The 27,744-nt window shown below is 50.2% G+C and overlaps 1 protein-coding gene across 1 annotated transcript; it reads right to left on the reverse strand.

The window, feature by feature from the left end:
- On the reverse strand, nucleotides 1–26,629 carry LOC120394555 (A.superbus venom factor 1-like). The gene is made up of 15 exons (XM_039518771.1): nucleotides 26,615–26,629; nucleotides 24,381–24,467; nucleotides 22,780–22,875; nucleotides 18,611–18,761; nucleotides 16,989–17,143; nucleotides 15,244–15,402; nucleotides 13,872–14,022; nucleotides 12,258–12,355; nucleotides 9,336–9,425; nucleotides 8,788–8,893; nucleotides 6,676–6,765; nucleotides 4,832–4,918; nucleotides 2,622–2,705; nucleotides 1,543–1,678; nucleotides 1–283 (listed from the first exon to the last, which is right to left on the reverse strand). The coding sequence occupies exons 1-15, from the start codon at nucleotides 26,627–26,629 to the stop codon at nucleotides 142–144; spliced, it is 1,647 nt and encodes a 548-aa protein (XP_039374705.1). The 3' UTR covers nucleotides 1–141.
- Nucleotides 26,630–27,744: the final 1,115 nt, after the last annotated feature.

Consider the following 27,744-nt stretch of genomic DNA (forward strand, 5'->3'; position numbering starts at 1 on the left):
TGAAACCCCCGAAGAGGACAGGGCTAGTGGCGAGTGTCAGCAGCACTGGGACTCTGAGTGGAGATGTCTCCACCTTGAGGGTTATGCTCCATCTCAGCTCAAACTGTCCCCTTGGGGCTGCTGGGAAAGCTGGGTCCAAGTTTAGACTGGGCAGCCAAACATGGTCATGGCTTCAGAGAACTCAAGGAATTCCTGGCAGAGGTTCTGGAAATCCGGCTTCCGGCATTCGTCCTCGTTGGGCCACTTCTCGATCCAGGTGTCCTTGCCAATGATGTAGGATAGCCTGGGACAGACAGGCAGAAGGGTGAGCAATGAAGCACAAAATGTGTTCAATTTGTTTGCTCAGTTCCTCAAGGGCAGCCGGGTTTGCCTAAGGGCATGGGCAGCGGGTATGGCAGGCCAGGGGAGGCTGAGTGTCCTCAAACAGCCAGGCGTGGCCCCACTCATGCTCCTCCCCGAGCCCTATCCTGCTTCCCCCTGGCCACAGCCCACATAGGGCTAGGGCTAGGGCTAGCATGGGCTGGCCTGCGGCTCGGGACTTGAGGCAGTTGGGTGCCCCTGGTGCTGGCCCCCCCCAGCTCTGGTGCTCCCTGGCGCTCTGGAGCTGGTGGCGCTTGAGGCGCTGGGGACTGAGCACACAGCGCTCCAGGGCTGGGGGCACTTGGGCTGTGGCACCTGGTGCTCCAGGGCTGAGGGCACTGGGGCTGCAGCACCCAATGCTTCAGGGCTGGGGGAGCTCAGGTTGGCCAGCTGGAGCGGCCCAGAACTGGGGCCGGGGAGCTGGCAGCCACGGTGGTGGGCTCGGGGCTCTGGTGGGAAAGGGAGACAGGCAGGGCTGGGGTCTAGCCTCCCCAAACAGGCAGCTCACACTCCACCTGTGCCTAAGAGCCACATCTGACTTGCAGAGAAACAGTGGGTTGCCTCCCGTCTCATAGGTCCAGAGAGACTACAGATCCCAGCATGCAATGCTCCAGATACACATGAGGATGGAACTTTTAGCCTCTGTGAGCTGCATCTTTTTGGTAAAGCTCATTTTTAGGTGTTGTTTTTACTCTAATTAATTATAGTTCCACCCAGTTGAAACCGAAGTGATTTCGGAACAACTGTGGCTGGATGCAGGACCATGAAATTGCACTGACAAAGTGATTTGTGCTGGTGAAATAGTTGGGTGGCCCCTGTGAGGAATGGTGGTCCATGGTTAGACTACGAGGCGAATCTGGATTCAATTCTCTGCAACTCCAGAAACTTCCTTTTGGTACTTTGAAGATGTCACCTAAGGCCAGTCAGTGGGAGTTAGGAGCCTCAATACCATTGAGGACCTGGACCGTAGGCTGTCTGTGCCTCAGTTTACCAATCCGTTAAATGAGGGTAATAACGCTGCCCTGCCTCCCGTAGTGAGAATAAAAACCATTTGATATTGTGAGGCTCTCAGAAAGTACAGTAATGGGGGCCTGATAGGTACCTAAAATAGATAGGGTAATTAGTTAAGGGCGTGTGTTCTTGAAAGTGACTAATGCAGGGTAACCACAGGAGGCTACTTACTCAGCTTCCCTGGGCCACAAGTCGGTGCTGAGTGCCCAGATCAAGTAGTCTTTGTTACGCTCCAGCCTCAGAGACTCCCTGCATTTTATGTGGCTGATGAATGGGCGGGTTTTTCCTTGTGGATCTTCATCAGTCCCTAGGGCGGGGGTGAAAAAAGATGTCACACATAAGAGCAGAGTGAGGAGGAGATAGTACGGGGTGGAGACAGATGAAGATGAAAGGAACAGAGAAGAGGAGACTCCTAGGTGTTCTCTTGAGGTTTCAGTACAAATTCAGCCCCAGAGTGACTGCAACGATAATCAATCACTGAACCTCCAGCAGTCATTAGAGACAGGAAGGACCGTCTTGTGGTTGTGGCACCGGGTTGGGCCTGAAGAGTTCAGGCCTCAGCTCATGTTTCTGCAACAGACTCCTGGTGTGACCTTGCACAAGTCACTCGATCTCCCTGGGACTCAATTCCCCACCTGTGAAACGGGGCTAATAAAGCCACCCAGTGTCGATTTAGATTGTAACCTCGTCAAGGCAGGGGTTGTATCTGGATATGTCCAGTGCTTAGCACAAGGGGCCCCTAATCTCAGGTAATTCAAATAATTAGAACAGTCAAATCAGCTCCCAGTGAGTGAAGCCGCTTTGAGCTCAGTTAGATCCCTGCTTCCTTTGCCTTTATATTGATTTATAAAAGTCAGCACTGAGGAAGAGAGACTCCACCTCCCCTATAGTAGCTTGGGCCAAAGGGCCACCAAGTCTGGGATCTTGACTCCCACAATGGCCAATGCCAATTGCTTCAGAGGAAGCTTGAAAAAGCCCATAATGAGACTGGCCAATTGTGCCAGGCTGACCACAGGGAGAGGTTCCCCCTGTTATTTTGTCTGCCTCTTCGTGGCATGGCTGCCTAGGTGGGTTGAGCAAATTCTTTCTTGTCCCCTTGTGGCGATAAATTAATGCCCTGGAGCATGAGACTAGATTAGCCTTGGGGCTTTAGCACTGCCTCTGGCTAAGAGAAATAGCTCTTATGCCGGCCTTTATCCCAAAGGCCATTCAGAGAAATTGCACCCTGATTGTAGAAGGGGAGCTCATACCTGCCTTAATGAGTTCCACAATTTCCATGATGTAGTAGTCAGAACTATCCACTTGTTGAATTCTAACAAGCCTGGTTTTATACACTTAAAAAAAAGGAAGACATACAAAACACCAGTTGAAGGTCTGCAGTATTTTTCTGTAGAGAATTCACTGTGTAACTGACTCCCCAAACTGGCTGTGAGAAAGCTGGTGCCGTGGTGAGGGCAATAACTGGAGACCGGGGTTCATTTCCCTGCTCCACCACAGACTTGCTGCATGACCTTGGGCAAGTCACTTAGTCACTCCATGCCTCAGTTTCCCCTTTTGTACCGTGGGGATAATAGCACTGCCCTGCCTCACAGGAGGTTGTGAGAATAAACGTGTTAAAGATTGTGAAGTGCTCAGATACTAGGGAAAAGGGGGCAGGGGCGGGGAGTTATATACACTCATGGTGCCTGGGCTCCAGCAATATTCAGGGCCCGGGGGCTCGGCTCCACCAATGTTTGGGGCCGGGGCTCTCCCCCGGTTTCCCCTGGCCCCCACTTGCTGCCCCTGCTCACCTCCCCTGGGCCCCAGAGCCTGCAGCTCTCACTGAGTCTGCTCTGCCGGCTCCTGGCATCAACTGCTGCCACAGGGTCCGAGTGCCCCCCATCCACTATTGGCAGGGCAGGCTGCCCTTCCGCCCTAGCCCTGAGCCTCATCAACACTCCAAACCCCTCATCCCCAGCCCTCATCCCCCCAAGCCTCTGCCCCCGCCCTGAGCCCCCTCCTGCATCATGAACCTCTCAGTCCCAGGCAGAGCCCGCACCCCACACCCCAACCCTCTGCCCTAGCCCTGAGCCCCCTCACACACCCCAAACCTTCATCCTCAGCCCCACAGCCCTCACCCCTGCATGCACCCCCTCCCCTTCACACACACACCTCCCCTGCCCCCAAACTCCCTCCCTCCTATCCCCAAACTCCCTCCCAGAGCATGCACCCCCTCCCCCTTCATGCACATCTCCCCTGCCCCCAAACTCCCTCCTCTGCACCCCTCCAACCCCAAACTCCCTCCCAGACCCTACACCCCGCACCCTCCTACACCCCCACCCCCAGTCCAGACCCTGCACCCAAACTCCATCCCAGAGCCTACACCCCTCATCCCCTCTTGCACACCCACCCCCTGTCCCAGCCCAGAGCCTGCACCCAGCACCCAAACTCCATCCCAGAGCCTGCACCCCTCTTGCACCCTAATCCCCAGCCCAGGGCCTGCACCCCAGACCTCCTCCCCCCACCCAAACTCTCTCCCATAGCCATAGGCAGGTGGGGGGCAGAGTTTGGGAGTGGGTGGGTTGTGGACACCACCAAAATTTCTACAAACCTGCCACTCGTGAATGGGGGCATAGCAGGATAGTTACCCCACTCCTGCTGATTGGAAAGGAGCCACAGCTGTGGCTGGCTTAATAAGGGCCCAGCTGGCCCTTATAAGAGGGCTGGGGGCCAAAAAAACAAGACAGACTCTCTCTAGCTTTGAGAGGGAGGGATCTGGCTGTAGAGAGCTGAGAGAAGGTACCTAGACTGGAGCAGCGCTGGGGGAAGGCCAAGGGAGCTGGGGAGCTCCGGCCTGGAAATCCCCCCGGCTGTGGCCTAGTGGAAGGCGAATTAGGTACTGGGGTTGCAAGGGCAGCAGGTCCAAACCCCCCTTGCCTATGATGAGTGGCTTTTGCACTGCAGTCTGCCCCAGTGAGTGGGGGCTAGATGGTGACTGGCAGTAACCCAGGACTGAAGCAAGGTGGGGCTAGAGGGTTGTGGGTTCCCCTGGGTGGGGAGACCCTGAGATTGTGGGGGTATTGCAAGGAGGCAGCACCCTGGCCTGAAAAGGGCACTGGGGTCCAGGAGGGACTTGGGCCAAGCAGCAGGTGGGACACCAGCCTGCAGAGGGTGCTCCGGAGGCTGGAAACACTAATTCCCTGAGAGAACCAGCAGGAGGTGCCACAGGGGTGAGTTGTGCACCGTGACAGGGGGGCAGATAAATTCTTAGGGTTAGATTGAATCTTAAACAGTCATCTGATCTTGTTCATTTCTGGGCACTTATGGCCCCAAAATCTCATCAGGTTTCTGTCCCAGCAGATCCAGACCTTACCCCGATTCAGCCTCAAAGGCAAACTTTACAATCCAAATCGAATTCTGAACCCTGTCTCTGCGCTCTCCTCATGGAAAAAGACTCAGCAGATCCAAATCACAGATTTACCATAATCCACTCCAGGTTTGCAGGCTTCCTCCATTCGTCTGTTCTGGGTGATTGGACCCTCTATCTTCTGCTGCATGAAGCAGCTTTCTATGGGGAAGGAAGATGGGTAGAGAATCACCAAGGGAGACCCTAGTTTCAGCTCTGTTATTAGTGACCCATAGGTGCCCACCTATTTGAATCCTGGGTGAGCCGCACTAACCCGCACAGTGACAGGCTCACCTCCTCTGACAAGGGAGTGGCCATGAAGCCAACCACCCGTCACATTATAGGACATAGGTGCTGATACCATGGGTGCTCCAGGGCTCAAGCACCCATGGGGAAAAAAATAGGGGGTGCTCAGCACCTACCAGCCACAGCTGTTTGGCGGCTGGCAGGAGGCATTTGGCGGAGAGCAGGTGGCGGGGCCTCGGGGAGGGCAGATGGGGTACAGGAAGTGGCAGAGCGAGGGTGGGGTCTCAGGGGAAGGGGTGGAGTCAGGGTGGAGCAGCCACCAGGAAAAATAAAAGTCAGCGCCTATGTTATGGGACACAGTAAAAGAAGAAAACAAGGGATGGAGGGGTAGGTTGCAGGATCCAAATGATCCTGAGCAGACAGACTCAGACAGCTCTGCAAAGGAATCGGTAGATGTTGCCCAGAGGAACTCTGCCTGGGTGTATGAAATAACCAAGGACCATAAACAGGCCTGGCAATCCCAGCTAACTTCCCTCTCTGCACTGATGGATCTCTGCCTGGGTCAGTGCCAGGAGGAGCCTGGTCACTGGACTTAGTGGAGCTCCAGATGGGGAATCAAAGGTGATGGGAAGGACAGATCCGGAGACTGAGCGCCTCTCTGTATGCCCGGCAGACAGCAGGGCTACAGCAAGTTCCCCACTGAACAACGTTCCCACCAATGGGTCTCTACCCTCTTCTAGAGGATCCCTTCCTAAGAGTCAGCGGGGAGTGGAGCCTCCATGGCTCATTCAATATTTGGCCTCTGGGCTGAAACTGACAGTGGGGGGCTGAGGGGTGCCAGCTGTGGGCATCCTGGAATGAGAGAACCCAGATATTGTAAAGAAGTGCCTGACTTTGTGTCACCATGCCCCCCCCCCAACTGGACTCCATGGATCAGCTGGCTTGGTCCAGCCCCCAAGGCCCTGATGGCCAGAGAGGAGGAACTGATGTTTCCTATACCCGCTCCCTCCTGGTGACCCAGCTGGTTAGAGAAATTCTGCTTCTACGTCCTGCTGCCAGCTCTCCTGTGATTGGTGGGTGGGGTTGCCATTGGAGAAGGAGGGAACCCAGGTGAGGGCAGGTGGTCAGGAGGGTGGAAACCCTCTGTGACTGCAGGGAGGAGGGACCGGAGAGGGAGTGAAGGACGATATTGCGACCTCTGTGGGGGTGAGGGGTGGGTTCTGGGGGTTACTACCTCCTCGAAGGCCCATTCCAGCCCCTCTAGGTTCCGTTCCCTGGCCCAATCCCAGGCCCTGCAGTCCCTTCTGGATCTTCTTTTGCCTCCGCTCCCCAGGCCTGCATGAGTTCATGTGGGGGTGCATCCCTCTCATATTCCCACTGAGGGTACCCTCATCCCAACCCTCATTCCCCTATTGCTGTATGTGGTGGTGTGTAGCAGGGACACAGCCAGCCAAGAGTCAGAGTTCCAGGCTGGGGGACAGACCCAGGGACCATCCTGTCTCCAGCTGCCATGAGCCTGTATCGCACGTGAAAATCACCCAGACACCACAGGGAAAGAAGGCCCTGATTGGTTTCGGGGCGGGGGCGGGGGGGGGCTGGGACTGCATGTTTGCTGGTAACGCTGACAGGGGAGCCTTCACCCGAGATGTAAGCAGAGACAGGACTCTCCTTACCTTCTGCACACCGGCAGATGCCCCTGTGACAGATCATATTGAAGAGCCCGCTCTGGTTAGACGGGTGGTAGAACTTGGTGCACCGGCCATCTAGAGAAAGATCAGAGACATGGATCATTCCCCCTCCCGTAGAACAACGGCTACAGTTTACAGCACCTAGGAGACAACCCTGAAGCCCTTACTCAAGCAGAAGCCCCACTGGGTGACCCTGGGGAAGGGAGCAGCAGTCTGTGGGAACGACTTTCTTAGCTATAGGAAACCATCAGCTTGAAATGACGGGCTGGTGCTTGTTGGAGACACTCTCTTAATCATGCTAGCAGCAAATTCACCTCTGGAGGTAAAACAGGAGGAGAGGGCAAGTAGGATAATTATTGCCTGTAGTCAGAGGTTCCCCTTATTATTTTGTCTACCTTTGCTTGGGTGTGTTAAGGTGATGAGTGTGACCATATATTTCCAGCATGGAGTAATGTTGGAACAGGAGGAACTGGGAGGTGGGCAGTAAACCAGACTAGATGATCAGGATGGTCCCGTCTGGCCTTAAAGTCTGAGTCTAAACCCCCTGTGTTCTAATCCAGTAGTTCTCAACCAGGGGGACACATACCCTAGTGTAACAGGGTCGTTACTCACCCCTGCCGCGCCTCCTGCTGGTCGGTCCCGGAATGTCCCTCGGTCCGGCCCTGGAGCGCCCTCGGCAGGCTGGTGACCCGCCTGTTCTCTGGCCCCGGCGTCCCTCCCTGGACCCGGTGCCCGCTATCTATAATTGGGTCTCCCCCTCCCAGGGGAACCCCACGCTACTATCCCCGCCTTGCCTCAGTAGTGGCTACTGTCAGTCATTGTCTAGCCCCACACCCTGGGGCAGACTGCAGTATCAGCCCACTCATCACAGGCAAAGGGGGTTTGGACCTGCTGCTTCGTCCTACCCCTAGGTTGCCCTCTGCAACCCACAGTACCTATGGCCCTTCGCTAGGCCGCAGCCTGGGGCTGTCCTGGCTAGAGCTTCCCTGGCTCCTCAGCCTATTCCCCAGCACTGCTTCCCTCAGGTACCTTGTCTTAAGCCTCTAGGCAGCCAGGCCCATCTCTCTCTGGAGGCAGAGAGAGACTCTCTGGGCTCTGGCTTCCCTGCCTCTTATAAGGCCCTGCTCCTCAGTTTGGGGCGTGGCCCCCAGCTGCAGACACTTTCCTAGCCAGCTCAGCTTCCAGCCACAGTTCTCCAGCCCTGCCAGGCTGCTTCTAACCCCTTAAAACCCCGGAGCAGGGTCCACCCTGCTACACCTAGGGATACCCAGGAGGTATATTAACTTATGTAGATATTTGCCTAGTTTTACAAAAGATTCTAGAGCCCTGCAGTGGGACTGGGATCCCGCAGGGCCCATTGCTATAATAGTGGGATAAAAATTCAACAAACAATGCAGGAGCAGGTGGGAGTAGATATTGTGGGTCGGGATGGGAGCAGGATTGAAAAAAATAGTCCTCATTCGCCGCCAAAAATATGAACCCCCCAGCCAGCAACCCCAGCTCTCTGGCCTCCCAGCTCTGAAGGCAGCGCTCCTACCAGCAGCAGGTCATGCCACCTTAACTCCTGCCCTGCTGCTGGCGGGGTGCTGCCTTGAGAGCTGGGAACCTGGCCAGCAGCTGCCGCTCTCCAGCCACTGAATGACACGACTCATGAGTGAAAACAGGCTCATGGCTCGCACTGAAATATAAGTCCAATATTTATATTCTAATTGATTTATTTTATACTTACATGTTAAAAAATGAGGAAGTCGGCAATTTGCCAGTACTAGTGTGGCTGGGACACTTTTGTATTTTTATGTCTGATTTTGTAAGCAAGTCGTTTTTAAGTGAGGTAAACTTGGGGGATGCACGACAAATCAGACTCCTGAAAGGGGCACAGTAATCTGGAAAAGTTGAAGGGAGAGTGAGCTTGTGTAGAGCAGAAGACTGGGATTCAGGACACCTGGGTTCTATTTCCAGTGCATCCCCTCTGTTACACGGGGCAATAATACCTAAGTACTGCAGCAAAAGACTGCAAGAGGTAATGATACCAATGTGACCCAGAGCAGAATTTGAAGCCAGGTGCCTTGAATGGTGAGGAGAGCTGCGATCTGTTACCTATGCTGTAATAGTCGTAGACTGTGACGGATGCCGGCTGAATGAGCCCCACTTCGAAAAACTGGTGAGCTTTAAACTGCAGGCATTCCTCCTCTCTGTGAGAAACCTGGGTGCGGGGGAAATAATAGGATTGCTTAGGTTGAAGGGTGGCTGGATGGAAGAGAGAATGAAAAGAATAAAAGAAAGGAGATGTTGGGAAAGAAAAGTGAGGCAGGTGGGGGAAAGAAGAACTAGAGAAGTGAAAGGAACAAGGAAAGAAGAAGTGAATGGCACAGAGAAGCAAATTCAACCTTAATATCAGATATTGCATTTCCCATTAAAGTCAATGGACCTACATCCACATACACCAGCTGAGGATCTGGCCCATTCAGTTACTCCTAGTGGAAAGACTGAATCTGGACCAGTGAATCAAATTTGGCCGTGGGTTGCAGTTTGTCAACCTGCTGACGTCTGTGGGGATGCCAGGGTATATCTGGGAGTGCAGTTTGGCTCAGCAGGAGCCCATGAAATTAACACAAGATCAGAGAAGCCGCTTGTTGAGTCTTTACCTTGTCCACATAGATTATGAGGTTGCTTCTGTCGGATGGGGCTTTGTTGATTTCAAACTTGGAAATGTATCTGTTGATCCCTTGGGAAAGCTAAATGTGAATAAGAAAAAGCAAGAGGCATTGTGGGTAAGGCAGCGTCTCTATGAAAGTCCTGCAGCTCATGCTTGTGATCACGTCTCCCATGCAGATTGTATCATGGAAGTTACTAGCCTGCTACTTACTCCACACCTAGGGTTGCCAGGAGATTGTTTTTTGAGCAGAACACCTGGTTGAAAAGGGACCCTGACAACTCCAGTCAGCAGCACAGCGCAGCTAAGGCAGGCTCCCTGCCTGTCCTGGCTCTGCACAGGTCCCAGAAGCGGCCAGTATGTCCAACTCCTAGGCGCAGGAGTGGCCACAGGGGCTCTGCGCACTGATCCCGCCCCGAGTGACAGCTCCGCAGCTCCCATTGGCCAGGAACTGCAGCCAATGGGAGCTGCATGGGCCGTGCCTGCGGGCGTGAGCAGCACACAGAGCCCCCTGCTCCCTCTGCCTAGGAGCCGGAGGGACATGTCACCACTTCTAGGAGCCACCTGAGATAAGTGCTGCCTGGCTGGAGCCTGCACCATGACCCCCCTCCTGCATCCCAAGCTCCTGCCCCAGGTCAGAACCCCCTCACACAGCCTAACTCCCTAACAGAACCCGCACCCCTTACCCCCTCCTGAATGTCAACCCGTTTCCTCAGCCCAGAACTCCCTCCTGCACCCCAAAATCCTCATCCCTGGCCCCACCCTAGAGCCCACATCCCCAGCCAGAGCCCTAGCCTGCTCCCTGCACCCCAACCTCATGCCCCAGCCTGGAACCTCCTCCTGCACCCTGCAGGCTTCATTTGTGGTCCCACCCCAGATCTGGCACCCCCAGCCAGAGCCCTTGGCCTCAGTTCTCTTTTAAACCCTCTTATAGTCCTAGCGTTCACAACCTTCTCAGGCAAGGAGTTCCACAGGTTGACTGTGCGCTGCATGAAGAAGAACTTCCTTTTATTTGTTTTAAACCTGCTGTCCATTAACTTCATTTGGTGGCCCCTAGTTCTTATATTATGGGAACAAGTAAATAACTTTTTCTTATTCACTTTCTCCACACCACTCATGATTTTCTATACCTCTATCATATCCCCCCCTTAGACTCCCCTTTTCCAAGCTGAAAAGGCCTAGCCTCTTTAATCTCTCCTCATAGGGGACCCGTTCCAAACCCCTAATCATTTTAGTTGCCCTTCTCTGAACCTTTTTCAATGCCAGTATATCTTCTTTTGAGATGAGGAGACCACATCTGTACACAGTATTCAAGATGTGGGCATACCATGGATTTATATAAGGGCAATAAGATATTCTCCATCTTATTCTGGATCTCACTTTTAATGATTCCTAACATCCTGTTTGCTTTTTTGACTGCCGCTGCACAGTGTGGACGTCTTCAGAGAACTATCCATGATGACTGCAAGATCTTTCCTGATTAGTTATAGCTAAATTAGCCCCGATCATATTGTATGTATAGTTGGGGTTATTTTTTCCAATGTGCGTTACTTTACATTTATCCACATTACATTTCATTTGCCAATTTGTTGCCCAATCACTTAGTTTTGTGAGATCCTTTTAAAGTTCTTCACAGTCTGCTTTGGTCTTAACTATCTTGAGCAGTTTAGTATCATCTGCAAACTTTGCCACTTCACTTTTTACCCCTTTCTCCAGATCATTTATGAATAAGTTGAATAGGATTGGTCCTAGGACTGACCCTGGAGGAACACCACCAGTTACTCCTCTCCATTCTGAAAATATACCATTAATTCCTACCCTTTGTTCCCTGTTTTTTTAACCAGTTCTCAATCCATGAAAGGATCTTCCATCTAATCCCATGACAACTTATTTATGTAAGAGCCTTTGGCGAGGGACCTTGTCAAAGGCTTTGTGGAAATCTAAGTACACTATGTCCACTGGATCTCCCTTGTCAACATGTTTGTTGACCCTTCAAAGAACTCTAATAGATTAGTAAAACAAGATTTCCCTTTACAGAAACCATGTTGACTTTTGCCCAACAAGAATGGCGACTGTACATCACTCCCTTTCCAAACTCCCTCTCAAAACTCCTCTGTTAGCGGCCCCTGTTCACCAGCACCAATGCTGGAAACATCCCTGGGTTTGTTTGCTAAACTTCACCTTCATTTTATACCCGGGCAGCAATTCACTGCAATGAATCCTTCAGGACCTGGATTTTTTTGTGCAGCCTCTTTTTTTTTTTTTGTATCCACAGTTCTTCAGGCCCAAATAACTGCACTATGTAGGTCAGAGGATCAAAAGGGAAATCATTTTTTTTTAAACTGTGGCCCCACTGTACAAGAGACTGTATCAAATGCAGTCTGCTCTGGCATGCACAGTCAAATGACAAGTATCAGAGGAGTAGCCGTGTTAGTCTGGTTCTGTAGAAGCAGCAAAGAATCCTGTGGAATCCTGCTTGCATCCGAAGAAGTGGGTATTCACCCACAGCTCATGCTGCAAAACATCTGTTAGTCAAATGACAGCAGCCTCTCAATTTGCTATCCAATAAAGCAGGATTGAACTGACCTGAACTTGTATGGCCAGATTTTCAAAGTAGCCTGCGCAACCTGCAAAATTTGCCCAGGGCCCTGTTTGTTTCTGTGAATTTGGACATTGCGCTCATGGCTTATTCATCCCCTGGAATCTCCTCTATGAATGCCCCAAAACTGCCATCCCCGACCTGGAGACAACTGGTTGTGGTTTCCTAAAGCTGTTACCAATCCTTAGAGCTGTCTGGTCTCCCTCCAGGTTTAACTCTGGAGTCTGACTATTCATCTGCTGCATTGGATTTTCTTATCTGAAAGCCCCAGTCGAGCCACTGCATTGTTTATTACGTTCCCTGTTCTCAGATTACACTGACGTACTCTCTTAAGATCCTCCATGTCTGGTGAGAAGCCAGTGAGCATGGAGACATCGATGATAGACATTGTGGCATCAACCACACCGAGGAACCTAACGAGGAGAAGAGAAAATACCCTTTTGATCAGAATTCATCACTTGAACATTGATTTTTGCGATCGCTCCACCAGCTCCTGTTGCTTAATTATAACTTTTTTGCCCATTCCATAGAAAAAAATCATAGCCCAGGATTCTCCAGCTACCCCCTGCATCGGTCCATCTATTTATCATCTATCATTAAAGGGCATTGTTCTCACCTGATGCAGATTTTAATATATAGACTGAACGCATCGCTCCATCCGGCTTCTTAACTGGAAACATTGCAGAAGACAAAAGAAATTAATATCTCAGTGTAAATTTCATGCCAGATAAACCCTCTTTTGTTTTTTAGGTGTACTAATATGGCTTAGTAATCAAACAGGTCCTAGAGTAGATGTGAAAAATCCCTCAATAAACCTCCCCTCCCCTCCAGCAATCCATAAAAAATTCTTCCCATCCCTGGCACGCAAACTAAAAAGCCTCTCCCAGCTGAGTGGCACAAATGAAATACAGTCTAGGGCAGGGGTTAGCAACCTTTCAGAAGTGGTGGGCCAAGTATTCATTTATTGTCTCTAATTTAAGGTTTGGCGTGCCAGTCATACATTTTAACATTTTCAGAAGGTCTCTTTCTGTAACATATAACTAAACTATTGTATGTAAAGTAAATAAGGTTTTTAAAATGTTTAAGATGCTTCAATTAAAATTAAATTAAAATGCAGAGCCCCTGGACCAGTGGCCAGGAGGTGGGTGGTGTGAGTGCCACTGAATATCAGCTCATGTGCTGCCTTCGGTCTAGGGTTAGCAGAAAGAGGAGACTGAAACAATGAGAACTCGTGGGTGTGAATTTGGGCAGCTGGGAAAGTTAAGAACAATTTACAGCTGGCTCCTGTTTCTGTAAAAGCAGTGCCAAAATCCTGGATCCCTCTATCATATGACCACGCATTAGACCAGCATATCTCCCGCTACTGGCCAGCCCTAGCAATTATAACAATCAGCTACTCCCAGGTAAAGGAAGTTGCTCCTTTAGACCAAGCCACAGAGGCTTGTGTTTTGGGTGCTGAAGATCCTGACCTCTGTCCCATGCTGATTTCACACCCATGCTGTCTGGAAATGTGTGCCCTGGAAGTTTGGGTCTGTAACCAGACTTCCTGGCATGGGCTCATCTCTGCTTTAGAGGGAGACAATACCCAGAGTAGCTGGCCTGTGTTCCCATCCACATCCGATGCTCCAACTATGCTGCTAACAAGTGCCAGGATGAGAGAAGGCAGCATCTGCTCCCGCATCTAGAAGGACCCTGCATTGGTTGCAACTTAGAACATGTAGCAGCTGGAAATATTATTTAGTGCCTGCCCTATGGGTATAATTTTTAGGACTTGGGAACTGGGAGAGTTTGTAGAAGCTTCACAAAAATACTTTCCAAAGTTAAGAATGTGATTGCAGAGATGGTGCTTGGTTGGTGTAAATCCACTGCTGTCCATGATCTGAGGATTGACAGCAAGCTTCAGAAGAGAAAAGACAGGTGGTTACTTACCACCCTGGGCTTCTTCAACCGATACCCTCAGGTCAAACTTCTTACACTGAGATTCATCTTCCTTTCGCTTTGCGTTATAAATTATCGTTACTGTTACTGTTGCTTGTCCAGTTCCTTCTGCCTTCACAGTGAAGTCTTCATTCCATTTGAGCTGTAAAATTAATCCAGGGTTAATTTTCTTTTGTACTTCATTTTTATTATTATTAATTTAAAAGACAGGGCAAATGAAGCTAATGAAGAAAATGAAGCTGGTGAGATTGACAGTCACTCACCCGGAGGGGCTGGGGGGACTCTGCAGAGACAATAGCATGAAGGAGAAAAAAGGTTACTTCCGAGGCAGTAGCTCTTTGATCTTCAGACGTATTGCTTCTCCAGAGCCAAACCTAAACAGCAACCCAAACCCCTCCTACTTCTGGATTCAGCTCAAAACCACACACTCCAGGCCACTGACCCTGGAACAATTTACCTCAGGATGTGTGAGGCAAACCCCACCCAGCCCAGGGCTGCTCACCCAGCTGCGGTGACTCACTCCTGCAACGGAGCCTGCAGTGACTATCCCTGGTCAGGGCTCAGGCCAGATGACCCCCAGGCACAAGTATTTCACTGTCCCCATCAGAGCTGAGAGTGACTCTGCACAACAGCACTAGTCGGCCAGGGACCTTCCTCCAGCCTTGCAGTGTTACAGACTGCCCAGGCTTCTGGCCTGCCCTTGATCCAGTTCCTGTTCCTGCCCCAGCCATGCCCGAGTCTTGTTCCAGCCCACTTCAGCTTCCTCTGTGCCCTGCTCTGACCTTGCTCCAGTCCCGCTCCAGCCTGCATCCGCCTCCTGGCCCCCCAGGCCCTCGGACTGATTCCAACCTGACTTTGACCATTGGCCTGCATCCGAACTCTGACTTCAATCCTGATTTGGCTTGTCTGTGGATTCTGACCCACGGCCTGTCCCCAGACCCTGATTTCAGCATTGCCCTTGGCCCAGTCCCGACGCTCCAGCCGGCTCCAACCACCAGGCCTGACTGCCTAGAACCTAGGGCCTGACAGGATGTGGTGGATTCTCCATCACTTCAAGTCTTTAAGTCAAGACTGGATATCTACCTAAGAGACATCTCACAGGTCAGCTAGAAGTTACGGGCTTGATGCCGAAATTAGTAGGTGAGGTTCTCTGGCCTGTGTCATGCCGAAGGTCAGACGAGATGATCATAATGGTCCCTTCTGGTCTTAAAAATCTGAGTCAAAAGTGTGGATGCATTTGGATCTGGTGCCGGGAATATGAATGCCCCTCCCTTTCCCAAAACGGTTTGGATAGGAGGTTCTAGTCAAATCTTCTTTCTCTATAATCAGTGATCTGTACTAATCACATAGAGAAGCACGATACCTCTGCTGTTCTGGCCACTAGAGCATCCTCATTTGAGATTCTGTACTTTATAGGCCTAGAATGATGTGACAGGAAAATAGAAACAATCAAATTCAGCTCCTTGTGTAGGGGGATGTCTATCTGGTACTGCGCAAGAGCCTGGAACACCATGATGGTCGCCTAGAACACCAGGAAAAAGACAAGAGAGTTACACCTTATTGTCCTATTGCACTGAACATCTGACAGCTTTTAAACTGACTCTTAAGGAAGAGGAACCAAAAATACAATGAAAGAAAACACCAAGGGTCCACTGGGTGTCACGCAGGCAAAGGGTTATATAATAATATTACCTGGTTCCTCTGTAATGTGTTTCATCAGTAGATCTCCAAGCACTTTACAAAGCAGTACAAGATCTTTATTCCCATGTTGCAGATGGGGAAACGGAGGCACAGGGCAGGGAAGTAACTTTCCCAGGGTCACCCAGGAAGCCCGTGGCCAAGCCAGGACTAGAACCCATGGTCAATAAATATGGTTAATTAGCTTCCCTTCGTGCCTAGCTATTAACAGGGGCCAATTGTCAGCTGGACAGAGCACAGCAAGTGGCTCCTTCTATGTATATGTAACCCACACACCTCCACAGGGTGTGGTGCTCTGTCCCCTCTAGTGGCACTGAGACCACTTAGAGAGTTTAATGAGTTCGATCCCACCCACCGACAACTGAGGTCTATCGGTATTACAAGTGGGGGCTTGTCTGGGACTCAAATGCAGGACCTCTTGCTAAATGCATGAGCCTCTCCTGCATGAGCTAAAAGCCATGTGGCCCTTAGCTAAGTCTGTAGCAGACACATTAATCTCTCTCTCTAAGTGGTCTCGGTGCCACTACAGGGAACATAGCACCATACCCAGGAGGTGTGTAGGTTACTTATATAGAGACATCTATGCCACACAAAGAACAATGTTAGGGATAGAACACATGGCCTGTGACTCAGAAATACAGACCACTCCCAACCAAGCTTGTAGCATCATTTTAGGTAGAGAAAAGACAAGACTCAGTAGCAAGGAATGTAAAGGGGCCTCTCTACTGAGGCTGCTGGACACAGACAGACCCTATAGTTCCTGGTGGCCCCCGTATTCCAGGGAAGGGAGGGATATCTGAGGACACTCCATCTTTATTTAGCTGTCACTAGCAGTAGGGCTTTTATCCTCTCCAGTGCTTCATGTAAGCACAGTTTTAAAAAAAGAATCTAAAATACATAAGCTTACAGTTTTACTTAGAGGTGGATAAAGCCCAATTGATTCAGATTAGTCATGATCTACCATGGCTTTGTCATTTGGACTCAGTCCGTTGGTCCTGCACACCTGGTACCCTCTCTCCAGACCAATGGCCAAAAAACAACAAATGCTAGAATGAGTCCAGATGCATGTGTGTTTCTGCCCATGGGAAGAGAAGGCTCATTCACTCCCCAGGACAATTCATTATCTTAAAGAGAAGCATGTGCTCACACCCATCACCTTGGCGGGATGGAGCCTTTAGTGAGACGATTCAGTCATGCCCCTGTGCTGGTCTCTGCCTTAGGTTAACAATGGCAAAGACCTGATAGGTCACGTTGCCCATCTCCCAGGCAATGCAGGACTGTTCTCTACTGGGCATTCCCCAGGGCTTTCTACAATGACTCAAGTGATCGGATCCCATTCCTTCCGATGGGAGACCTGCCCACAAAACACGGTCTTGGAAGGATACCCGGGACTATAAGGATCATACTCACTTGGGTAGATCCATATTCTCCTCCATAGTAGTTCTGCTCTCTCAGCCATCTGACTATGGGACCAGTCAACTCATACTTCTTCATTTTCAGCAAGGCGTACGAGGTGCCCTCAATGTTGAAGGTGTGGGCGTTTGGCTCTTCCCAGCGATTTCCCTCTAGGCAGCAGCAAAGAAGGTGAGCTAAAGGACTCTCCTCAAGGAGATCCACTCATTCTGAGCAGATCTGACTGGACCATACCATCGCCTGACTCCTTCCCCAACTTTCCGCATGGAGGATCAGTAAGTCGAACTGATTGTTGCCCCTTTTAGGGGTGAGCAGCTACCCAATATTTGGGGTCTTGGGAGGATTGTTTCAATTAGGATGAGGAATTGGTGATAGGCCTCTGGTACGTTCTCTGGTGTAAACCTGATTGCTTATGAAAATGCACAGAAAGCCCCATTTTCCCTGAGCTTGAGAGAAACCAACAGCAGGCAACTTCATTGCTGAGAAATCCCCAACTCTGCCTCTGAAGTGAGTTCTAGGCCCAACAAGCAATGTCTCTCTGCTTGTTTCATAACACTTCTCCAGGCTTTCAGCTGGTTTCTGCCTCTAACGCACAGGGTGCAAAACCAACATGCTAGCCTCTGTGTTTGCCATCAGGGAAACCCCTCAGCCCACATGCCTGAGCTCTTGACCTGCTGTGTGCCTTGGGCAGTCCCTGCATTGTTTTTAGCTGTGTCTACTACAGAAAGAGTCTTGATTGCTCCTTCCACTGAGTCTGAAAGAGTGCCTGGCACACCCATTAACTTGAACAAGGGCCTGGTCTACACTTAAAACTTAGATTGTGATAGCTGTGATACTCAGGGCATGTGAAACATCTGCACACACACACACTTGCTATAGCTATGTCAAACTAACGCCTAGTGCAGACACAGTTAAGTCAATGGAAAAATGCTTCAGTTGATCTAGCTACCGTTGATCATGGTGGTGCAGTTCCTACAGAGATGGAAAACCCCTTCCATCGGTGCAGTCTGCGTCTACAATAGGGGGTGATACCAGGATAGCTGCAGCACCATAGCTTTGCCGCTCTAGTCCCTGCATTGTAGACATGGCCAAGGTCTGTGACTGTTTGGGGATCAAAGACCCACCTGGCACCTTTCAACACAACATTGTTATATCTAGACAGCAGCTTTGTCCTGCCCTGTTTTAACTATCCCAAACAATGGGGCAAACTCCATTTTCTTTGCGGGTAATATTATTCTATATCCTTTGCTCAGTTTCATCCAGTTACATCCTCTTGAGCCACCGTTTTCTCTCTTTTTCTCTTTGGGGTTTACATCTTTTAGATATACGTACAGAGCTCTCAGATTCCTCCTGAGGTCAAGTAATACCATACATCTCTGCCACATCCAGATCTCAGACACATTGGTGTAAATCTGGAGTAACTCCACTCAACCCAGGAGAGTTACTCTGGATTTATACCCAGTCTGATCAATCTCAAATCTGGCTAAAAGGAGCAAATCTATGCCCATTATTCATTCCTCATAAATTAATCCCTCTTCAACCTCCTTTGCTTCTCTTCCCTGAACCCCATCCTGACTTGGCCACATCTTTCCAGTACTTGATAAGACGCACTCATTTACCTGTCGAAGCTCTCATGAGCATCTTCTCAGTGTCCAGTGTCCCCACCATGGCTAAGGCATAGGATGCAAGAGCCACAGTGTACGGTCTGGTTAGAGACTGGTACCTTTGGGCTAAGTATTCAGTGGCTTTGCTGATGCTGACTTCCAAACTCTAGGAGGTGACAAAGAAAATGGAAGAAAATCAAACTCGTTGGTTAGGCTGAGGTTTTGAGTAGTGTTAATGCCGAGGAGGGGTGCAGGATTGAACATGGGACCTCTGGAGCTAAATGCATGAGCCTCTACTGCATGAACTAAAAGCCTGAAGACTCTAGAGCAGGCTCATTAAGCTCTCTCTACATGGTCTCAGTGCCACTAGATGGGACAGAACACCACACCAGGAGGGGTGTGGGTTACATTAACACATTACGAATTCAAATGGCTTCCAGCTTTATTTAATTTCACAGTGAATTTTGTGCTGGTGAAAGACAGAGGAGGCTGAAGACATGGAAGTGAGATATTTGAGGGCAGCAAAAGGGGACATTTCTGGACCACATGCAGAATGTCAGCAGGAGTGAGACCAATGTCTGTGGCAGGACCGGCCCTAGCCCAAATGGCGCCCTAGAGCATCTTTGGTGTCCCCCCCTCTATTTGTTAAATTTTTGAATACCTTATTTTTATTGCATTTGTAGCCCATTTCGCGATTTCGCTGCATGATTAGCATGTATGATTTATCCCTGTTGTACAAGATGATAAATTTGCACGCTAGGAGCTGTAAGTCTGTATTTATTCATGCCATATATAAGCAAATAAAAAGTTTCCTCTAAGCTTATAGAAACAAAGCTTATACATCCAGAACATTCTAGTAGGTTAGTGAAAAATGAATCCACGTACAGAATACCGGAAACATCAATTGTCCTTTTTGTCTCTAACAACAAAAACAGCACCCTGAGCCCAGCACCACCCCCCAAGTCCAGCACCCGAGGCAGTTTCCTGGATTGCCTGCCCCCAAAATCTGGCCCTGGTCTGTGGTATCAGACAGAAGCTGCAAGAGAGGAGGATGAGGTGACGTGGTGGGCACGTACAAAGAGGGGATGAAGAGAGTCATAGGTGCCGACTCCGTGTGTGCTCTGGGGCTCAAGCACCCATGGAAAAAAATAGGGGGTGCTCAGCACCCACCAGCCACAGTGGTTCTGCCCCAGCTGTGCCGATCAAGCCCCAGGGCTGGCCGCTGATTAGCAAGCAGCTGTTGGGGCGCTTGGGGAGGACGGAGATGAGGAGTGGCAGGCTGGTGGGGGGGACTTTGAGAGAGGGGGTGGGAGCGGGGGCAGGAAGAGGCGGACCAAAGATGGGGCCTCAGGGGAGGGGGCAGAGTGGGGACAGGGCCTCAGGGCAGAGCAGGGGTGGAGCACCCATTGGGAAAAATAAAACTCAGCACTTGTGAAGGGAATTTTGTTAGGGAGGCGTTTGAGAGTAACGTTTACAGGCAGAAAGCAAGAAGACGACCAAGAAAATAGTGGCAAGACAGTGGCCAGGAGGACAAAGTGCATATGGAGAAAATGTAGGACTGGCAAGCCTGAAGAAGAAAGATGGAGGCAATTCTGGAGGATGTCCTCCGTTTAGCCCCACGAATGGTACAGTGGCTGAGCAAGCCTCCCTGGGATGAGAGAGGGTAGTATCGTCCCCATGTGCCACTCATGCTGGTTTGACCGGGATCCAAGATCTAATAATACCAAACTCTTATATCACACTTTTCCTCAGCGCTTTACAAAGGAGGTCAGTCTTTTTAGCCCCAAATTACAGAAAAGGAAACTGAGGCACAGAGTAGGAAAGTTATTTGCCTGAGGTCCCTCAGCTGTTGTGGGATGAGAACTAAGTCTCCTGAAACCTAGTCCAGTGCTCTGCCCACTAGGCCCTGCTTCCCTCACCCTACAGATGACTGCCTCTGTCCTCATGCTGTACTGCTACAGCCTCAGTCAGCTGGCTCCTCCTCACTATAAAAGAGAGGGAACAGCCCTGGTGGAGTGAGCCATAATAGTAGATGGAGGAACCTTTGCCAAGTCATAACAAGTGTAAATACACGTCATGAAGGCTGCCCTGGCTCCTGGACGGCGCTGCAGTGGCGTGGCTCCAGCGGGACCGGGGCTCGCAGCCCCCTTACCATGCGGTTCTGACTCAGTGGGAGGAGCTCAGGCCCTGCCGGAGCCACACCGCTGCAGCGCTGTCCTGGGCCGCTCCTGATGTGGTGCGCTGAGGCGATGGGGGAAGGCAGATGTGGGGCCAGGGGCCCTGCAGGGCCTTGGGCAAATTGCCCCACTTGCCCCATCATCTGGGTGGCTCCTGGTCAGGAGAGGATGAGGAAGACGCTACCGGCAGGAGTGGTTCCATGGCGGCTTCTGGATTTTCCGGGACTGGTTCATCCCGAGCCCCAGGTGTAACCTCCACTGGGGGTGGGGTTGGATCTGGGTTTTGCAAGGGATCCTGAGGTGGAGCAGTGCCGAGATGGGGTGCGGTGCCACGACATAGAGTGGTACTGCTATGTAGAGCAGTGCTGGTCCGTCGAGCGACGACTGGGAATGCAGTCTGAGGTCGATCACGGCGCTGCTGCGAGTCACAGATTGGGATCTGAAACTTGAGCAGGATCCATGACTTGTTAGCTGATGACCACCTCAAACGGAAACAGCTCCAAGGGTCGGGGCTGAGAAACTGGTGCCGCGAGTCAGACCAGTGCCACGAGTCAGACAGGCACGGGGCATATGTACGGCACCGGGACTCGGAGCGGCGCCGGGACTCGGAGCGATGCAGAGATCCTGGTCGGGGGGTAGATGGCCCAAACATAGTGGGTTTGCCTCTTGAAGGTGCTTGGCTTTGGGGTAATGGAGGCCTCGAGACTGGAGACTTGGGAGCCATCATTTCTATAAGCCCCCTAGCGGCCTCAGAAGTGTCTGGTGGAGGGTGGCATCACCTCCTCCACCTGCAGCTGTGGGGAGTCCAGGAGTGCTGGGCTTCCTGGGGAGATGGGAGCCCATGGGGGTTGAGCCTAACCAGAGGGTCTGTCGGCCGTAGGCCCATGCACTGTAGCGTGCCCTGCCGAGGCTACGGTTCCTGAATCAGGCCATTGTGGAGGCTTGTCCTTGGCCTGCTTCTTGTGGGCAATTGGCGAGTGGGAGCGGTGCAGAGCGGAACACTTCTGGGCCCTGGGAGACCGCCGACCCCTGGGAGTGCTGCTGGCAGCACCGCTGGAGGGGTGCTCCGCAACAAAGCACTCGGGGCCGGGTCCTGCTGCAGACAGAGGGCTGACTCCATGAGGAGTTGTTTTAAATGAGTGTTCCTCTCCTTTCTAGCGTGAGGTTTGAAGGCCTTGCAGATCTTGCACTTATCTGCCTGATGGGCTTCTCCCAGACACCAGAGACAGGAGTCATGGGGGTTGCCCGTAGGCATAGGCTTGGCAGGAGCTATAGGGTTTGAAGCCCTGGGACTGCATGCCCTGGAGCCCCAAGGGCACTCATTGAAGGAACCCCACCAACCACTAAAGACTGCAATTAACAACTAGAAGAGAACAATTAACTAACAATGGGTAACTATATACAAAGATAAGCAGAAGAGCCAGGGATTAGTGGACCACTTGCAAGCAAGAAACCACTGTTCGAACAACCATCACAGGCAGTAAGAGGGAACTGAAGGGAGGTTGGGCCAGCAGGGTCATATATAGAGCGCCATACCGGTGCCACTCCAGGGGGCTCCCCAGCTGGTCTGACGGGTAGCTGCTAGGGAAAAGTTTCTGACAGCCGTGCATGCAGCACATGCGCACACCTAACTGGAATTGATATCAGCAAGCACTCAAAGAAGAATTCATTGATCCCAATGAAGGAAAATCACTATATAAATGGGGTGCCATGAAACTCTGGGTTCGTTCTTCCAAGACTTCCGCGGAGCTGGCCACTAGATTGATCCAGAGTCTGGACTGATAACTATAACATTGACTGGTGGGATAGTGTGTGTGTGGTGTGTGATTGAATGCGTATGTTAATTGTTGTATCTTTAATAAACGTGGCGTACTGCCTTTTCCCCTGAAAAAGATCTCATGTGCTTCTTATAAGCATAACACCATGGGGCATGGTTCATAGGGGATGGAAAGATGGGAAAACCTGGGAATGAACGTAGAAGTGACGCTACGGTGCAGAGATACTCACGTTGACTTGATCCTTGCAGATGTCCTTGGCCTCTTCCAATGCAATCAGCACAAAAGCCGTTAAAGAGACATCAGGCTCAGCCCCCTTGTACCCTCCCTAAAGGGGAGCAAAGGACAGATTTGGGATAAGAAAGTCGCCCGAGTACCATGAAAAGGAAGAATTAATCCCAGGACATCAGCATAGGATAGTATAGCAGAACACATGCTTCCTAGAAAGCTACCCAAGAATGGACTCTCAGTCATGGCCAGACCTATAGCTGGGCCAGGTTCTGATCTCAGTTACTGTTACTCCTTTATCAGTGTGGAGGAACTCCATCCAAGTCAATAGAGATGCTTCGTATTAAACCAGTGTGAGAGAATTTAGCACACCAGGCCGGTGCTCAGGTCCTGCCACTAGCTCCCAGGCAGCTTCCCGTGCGTTAATGGATCAAGCCCCAGTGACATCAAAAACCAAACTTTGGCCTGTGAAGCACCAAGACAGCTGCGCTCCTCTGAGGCAATGCAAGTCACTAAGCCCAGGACGAAGCGCATGAGAGGTGTGGACAAGGCATTCTCAGTTGAGAGGAGCTGGCTGGGGAACCAATGCCCAGGGGAGATCAGGCCAGGCCAGAGTCTAAGCATCTTTAGTAAATGCTGCAAAACTATCCCCTTCGGAGATGTCTTTCAATCATGAGAACAACAGTCATGGCACTAACCCCACCCCCTTCTATCTAATAAACCCTGATATAGACACCTCCTAAACCCAGGCATGGACACTGCCTTCTGCCCTAAACCCTAACACTGAGATCCCTAACACAGAGACCCCTTAAACCCAGACACTGACATCCCTAAACCCCAGGGGTGCTGGAACAATTTTTATAGTGGGGATGCTGAGAGCCATTGAACCAAACTGTAACCCTGTATATAATGGAAACCACTTCAAGCCAGGGGTTGTTGCAGCACCCCAGGCACCCCTAGTTCCAGCACCTCTGCTAAACCCTGACACCCCTTCAATCCCTAAACCCTAACACTGAGATCCCTAAACCCCACCCTGAGACCCTAAAATCTAACACTGATGCCCCTAAATCCTGACACCAACACCCCTTATACACCTTATCCCCTGACACTTAAACCACCAATCGTTTACACGGACAACCCCTTATTACCTAAACCCTTACACTGAGACCCATCAATCCTGACACTTACACCCTCTTTTACCTAATAAACCCTAACACTGACATGCTCTAAACCCTGGCACCCCTAATCCCAACGCTGACACCCCTAACTCCAACAATGACCCCCCTTTCAGTCCTAAACCCCGAACAACAACAAAACCAAAATGATCTACCCCCAGCAGAATGTTTACCCCAAAAGGGAGAAGTGCCAAAGACTCCATGAAGTCCACTAAGGACTAAATAGATACATTCTGGTCCATTGGGCCTGAATCTCCATTCACTGCTGCCCATGTAACTGCACCGGGAGAGAAAGAGGAGATCAGGCTGCGTGAGCACAGACTTTGGGATGTAGCCCAGTAAGACGTCCCTTTGAATTATGAACCAACAAGTTGCTGTGATGATTGAAGTGGGTAGTGACTGGTGTGTAAAAGTCAAAGGAAACACGTACAACCATCTCTCCAGCGGATTTCGGGGCATCTTCTTGGAAGACCCCATCCAGTTTCTGCTTTTCCAGGATCAGGATTTTTCCAGGATTCTATCTCCTGACTGATCGTGCTGGGGGCTCTGCCTGTCTTCAGCACTCAGGACCCTGAGCTACCACCATCATCTGGGAACCCTGACCAGTTCAAGCCTCATGGAGTGGGTGAGATCCATCTCTCTCTCTGTTTTCTTTCCTACCTCAGGTATTAACCTTTAAAATGTAACTGTTATGTTTGTTTAGCCCTCCTGGTGTGGTTATCACTATGATTCAATCAATAACTGTTATGGTTCAGCTGGTTGCTTTTCTCTCTGAATTTTACTCTTTTAGCTTCCCCCATTTACTCTGCAGCGCTTCTTGTACCTAAGCTAAAGATCCCTGTAGTGCCCCAAAATACTGTGGGGTTTGCTCATCAAGTGGGTTACTACCAGTACAATTGTAATGTGAATGTGTGATAGGGATGTGTTCAACTTGGGGAACATTGGTGGGGGGAGAGCAGCTGAAAGTGCGGCTCAATCCAGCCTATTGAGACCAGGAGCACATAAGGGTACCAGCTTGAAAGTGCTGCTTAACCCAGCCCATTGAGTACAGGAACACATGAGGGGATCAGCTGGAGAGTGCTGATTGACCTGGTCCTCTCAGACTTGCTCTGCTAGTGTGTGTGTGCACATGTTCATCTAGTTCTAGGGCTGGAGGAACCTAGGTCCTGCAGGAGAGCTCCATTGGGAGGGGACTTGCAGGAGGAAGGAGCAGAGCTCCATGTGAACACACAAGTGACTTTCACAGCACGTTAATTGAATTACAGAAGCCCCTCCCCCAGAAGAGTAACCCTGATAAATGAGCCTACCCCCAAAGTAACGGGCACATCTGGGAACAGTGTGCAAAAAGCCCTTTTCCTTCCTCAGGAAAGTTGGATCCCAGATATGTTGGTTAATGCTGCTGGGAGATTGCTTTAGGTGAAAAACTGCTGTAATAATTGATTTTAGATTCTAAGGAGCATGTTATGATTTTCATTTTATATGTAACCAGTTCTGTTTCCATGATCTTGACTCAGTACCTCTTAAATCTTAATCTTTGATAATGAATTTAAGATTATTCCACTATACATATGTCTCAGTGCTGTGAGGTTATAAAGATCTGATCCTGAGCTGTACCAATCAAGCTGTTTAGATTCTGTTCCCCGGTAATTTCTGTGAGTGTCCTGTGACAGTAACCTGATGCTTCTGGGGACACTTTCAGAGGACTTCGTGGCTGCGGTGCAACAACTGTTACCATGCAAGGCAGAGCAAGGGCTGGCAGAGCCCTGTGGAGATTGGTAGGCTGGCTAACAGACCGGTGGTGTTATGCTTGACTAGATATCAGCTCCTTGAGAAAATCTTCCTCTCGCCGGATGAGTAACAAGGTGACTCAGAGCCTGGGCACCCCAAGAAAGCTGCACACATACCCCTGTAACCTGCTTTCTCTCCTCCAGGGGCCTCTTTATCTTAGCCAACCCTCAAATATGTTCAAACCGTGTTCAAATATGTTAAGGACTGTTATAAAGAGGACCCCGCTCAACTGTTCTCCATGTGCACTGGACGTAGGAGAAGTAGGAATCAGCTTAGTCTGCAGCAAGGGAGATTTAGGTTAGATATTAGGAAAAACTTTCTCACTATAAAGATAGTTCAGTTCTGGAATAGGCTTCAAAGGGAGGTTGTGGAATCCCCATCATTGGAGGTTTTTAAGAACCCATTGGACAAAGAGCTGTCAGGGACGGTCTAAGTATAGTGCTGGCTGGGATGATATTTCTAGGACCCTCCCAGCCCTACATTTCTAGGATTCTCTGAACTGTGGAGTTTAACTGGTGAGCCCCTCAGTGAATGCCCCATCAGCCTTCACCCAGCTCTAGTCCAATGTGAATTATTAACAAAAGGAGCTGGCCCTTAAGAAGCCACAAGACCAGTGAGCACAGCAGGACATACCCTGTCAGAGATACCCAATGACAGTCGTTCCCTTGTAGTGCAGTGGGGGAAGCTAGGGAATCCAATGGTTCCTCTCCGATAAAGTCTTGCAGTTCACAAACAGGGACTTGGCGTAGAAAAGCAGAGATGCCTTCCCTCACACACTATTACAGGCACTGAGCCTAAGGCTGTAAGTAAACAGACGCTGTTCACAGATAGCCTTCTGACCCACAAATAGGCTAGACAGGATGGAGGATAACTCACCAGAACACAGTCCATCCCACTTACAACCCAGAATTCATCAGCAACACTGAACTCCCAGAAAAACAAAGATGGGAATATGATTAAGAACCAAACCCCAGGCCACTAACTACAGGGATTAGATTTAGCTTTGTGGGGACTGCGGAAGAGTGGTTAGAGACCCCAGAGAGGCGCTGAGCTGAGGTCTTCGTCCAGCTCCACGGAGAAAGGGCAAAGGAGGAAGCCCCCACATCATGGTTACAGAGGACATTGAGGAAGCCCCAATTCTCTGAAAGACGAAATCAGGCCTCTGAGCAATTGAAACAGATACTTCAAACAGTTTAATAGGAAATATGTACACAGTATATACAAAATCCAGAGCTGGGTTATTTACATATGATCTTGTTTGTGAGATACATGGCCAGCACCTGAAAAAGAAATGTGAAGAGTCATCAGTATTTGTCCAGTGCCCCTTAATACACATAAACAGAGTGCAGAATACTAGGGAATAACAAAATGAAAACATGGACTGGGAATAAGCTGCTGGATGCGGTATAGAAAACAATCACCAAAACAGGAAACACTACAAGATTAGGGGAACCCATCTTACTTAATATAGTCACTTTTGAATTAGCAGAATGTGTCAATTCAACAGGGCTCTCTATTGATTTCCTTCCAATATTCAACTGTTACAGGAACGTTGTCTCCCCATTGAGAACTATAAGCAATAACATCCCAGACTCCCTCTGCCTTTCGCCCTCCTATGCTAACTGCTGCCTGGTGAACCCTCACAAGCCCTGCATCCAAGGGGACAGTAAACTGGGGAATGAGGTGGTGATGGAGACTAGAAACCTGACCATTCAGTGACCTTTTGATATGAGGTGAAGGATCATAGTAGCTAACTTTGGAGGATGAGTTATATCTGCTGAGCGCCTTCTCTGAAGGGCAGAGCATCCTTATCTCCCAATAACATCAGTGGGAGTTTGAGAACACTCAGCAACTCATAGGCTTGGGCAAGACAAATACAAAGGCCTTGGGTGACTAAAGTTAAGCACTAAAATCTGCAGGTAGAAGCCTAAATACCCATTATAGCCACCTGCAGAGGTGCTGATTAGGGCACTTAAATCTCTATCAGCTTTGTGGTGTTTCAAATA

Source organism: Mauremys reevesii, unplaced genomic scaffold (assembly GCF_016161935.1).
Source record: "Mauremys reevesii isolate NIE-2019 unplaced genomic scaffold, ASM1616193v1 Contig65, whole genome shotgun sequence".
Lineage (NCBI taxonomy): Eukaryota > Metazoa > Chordata > Testudines > Geoemydidae > Mauremys > Mauremys reevesii.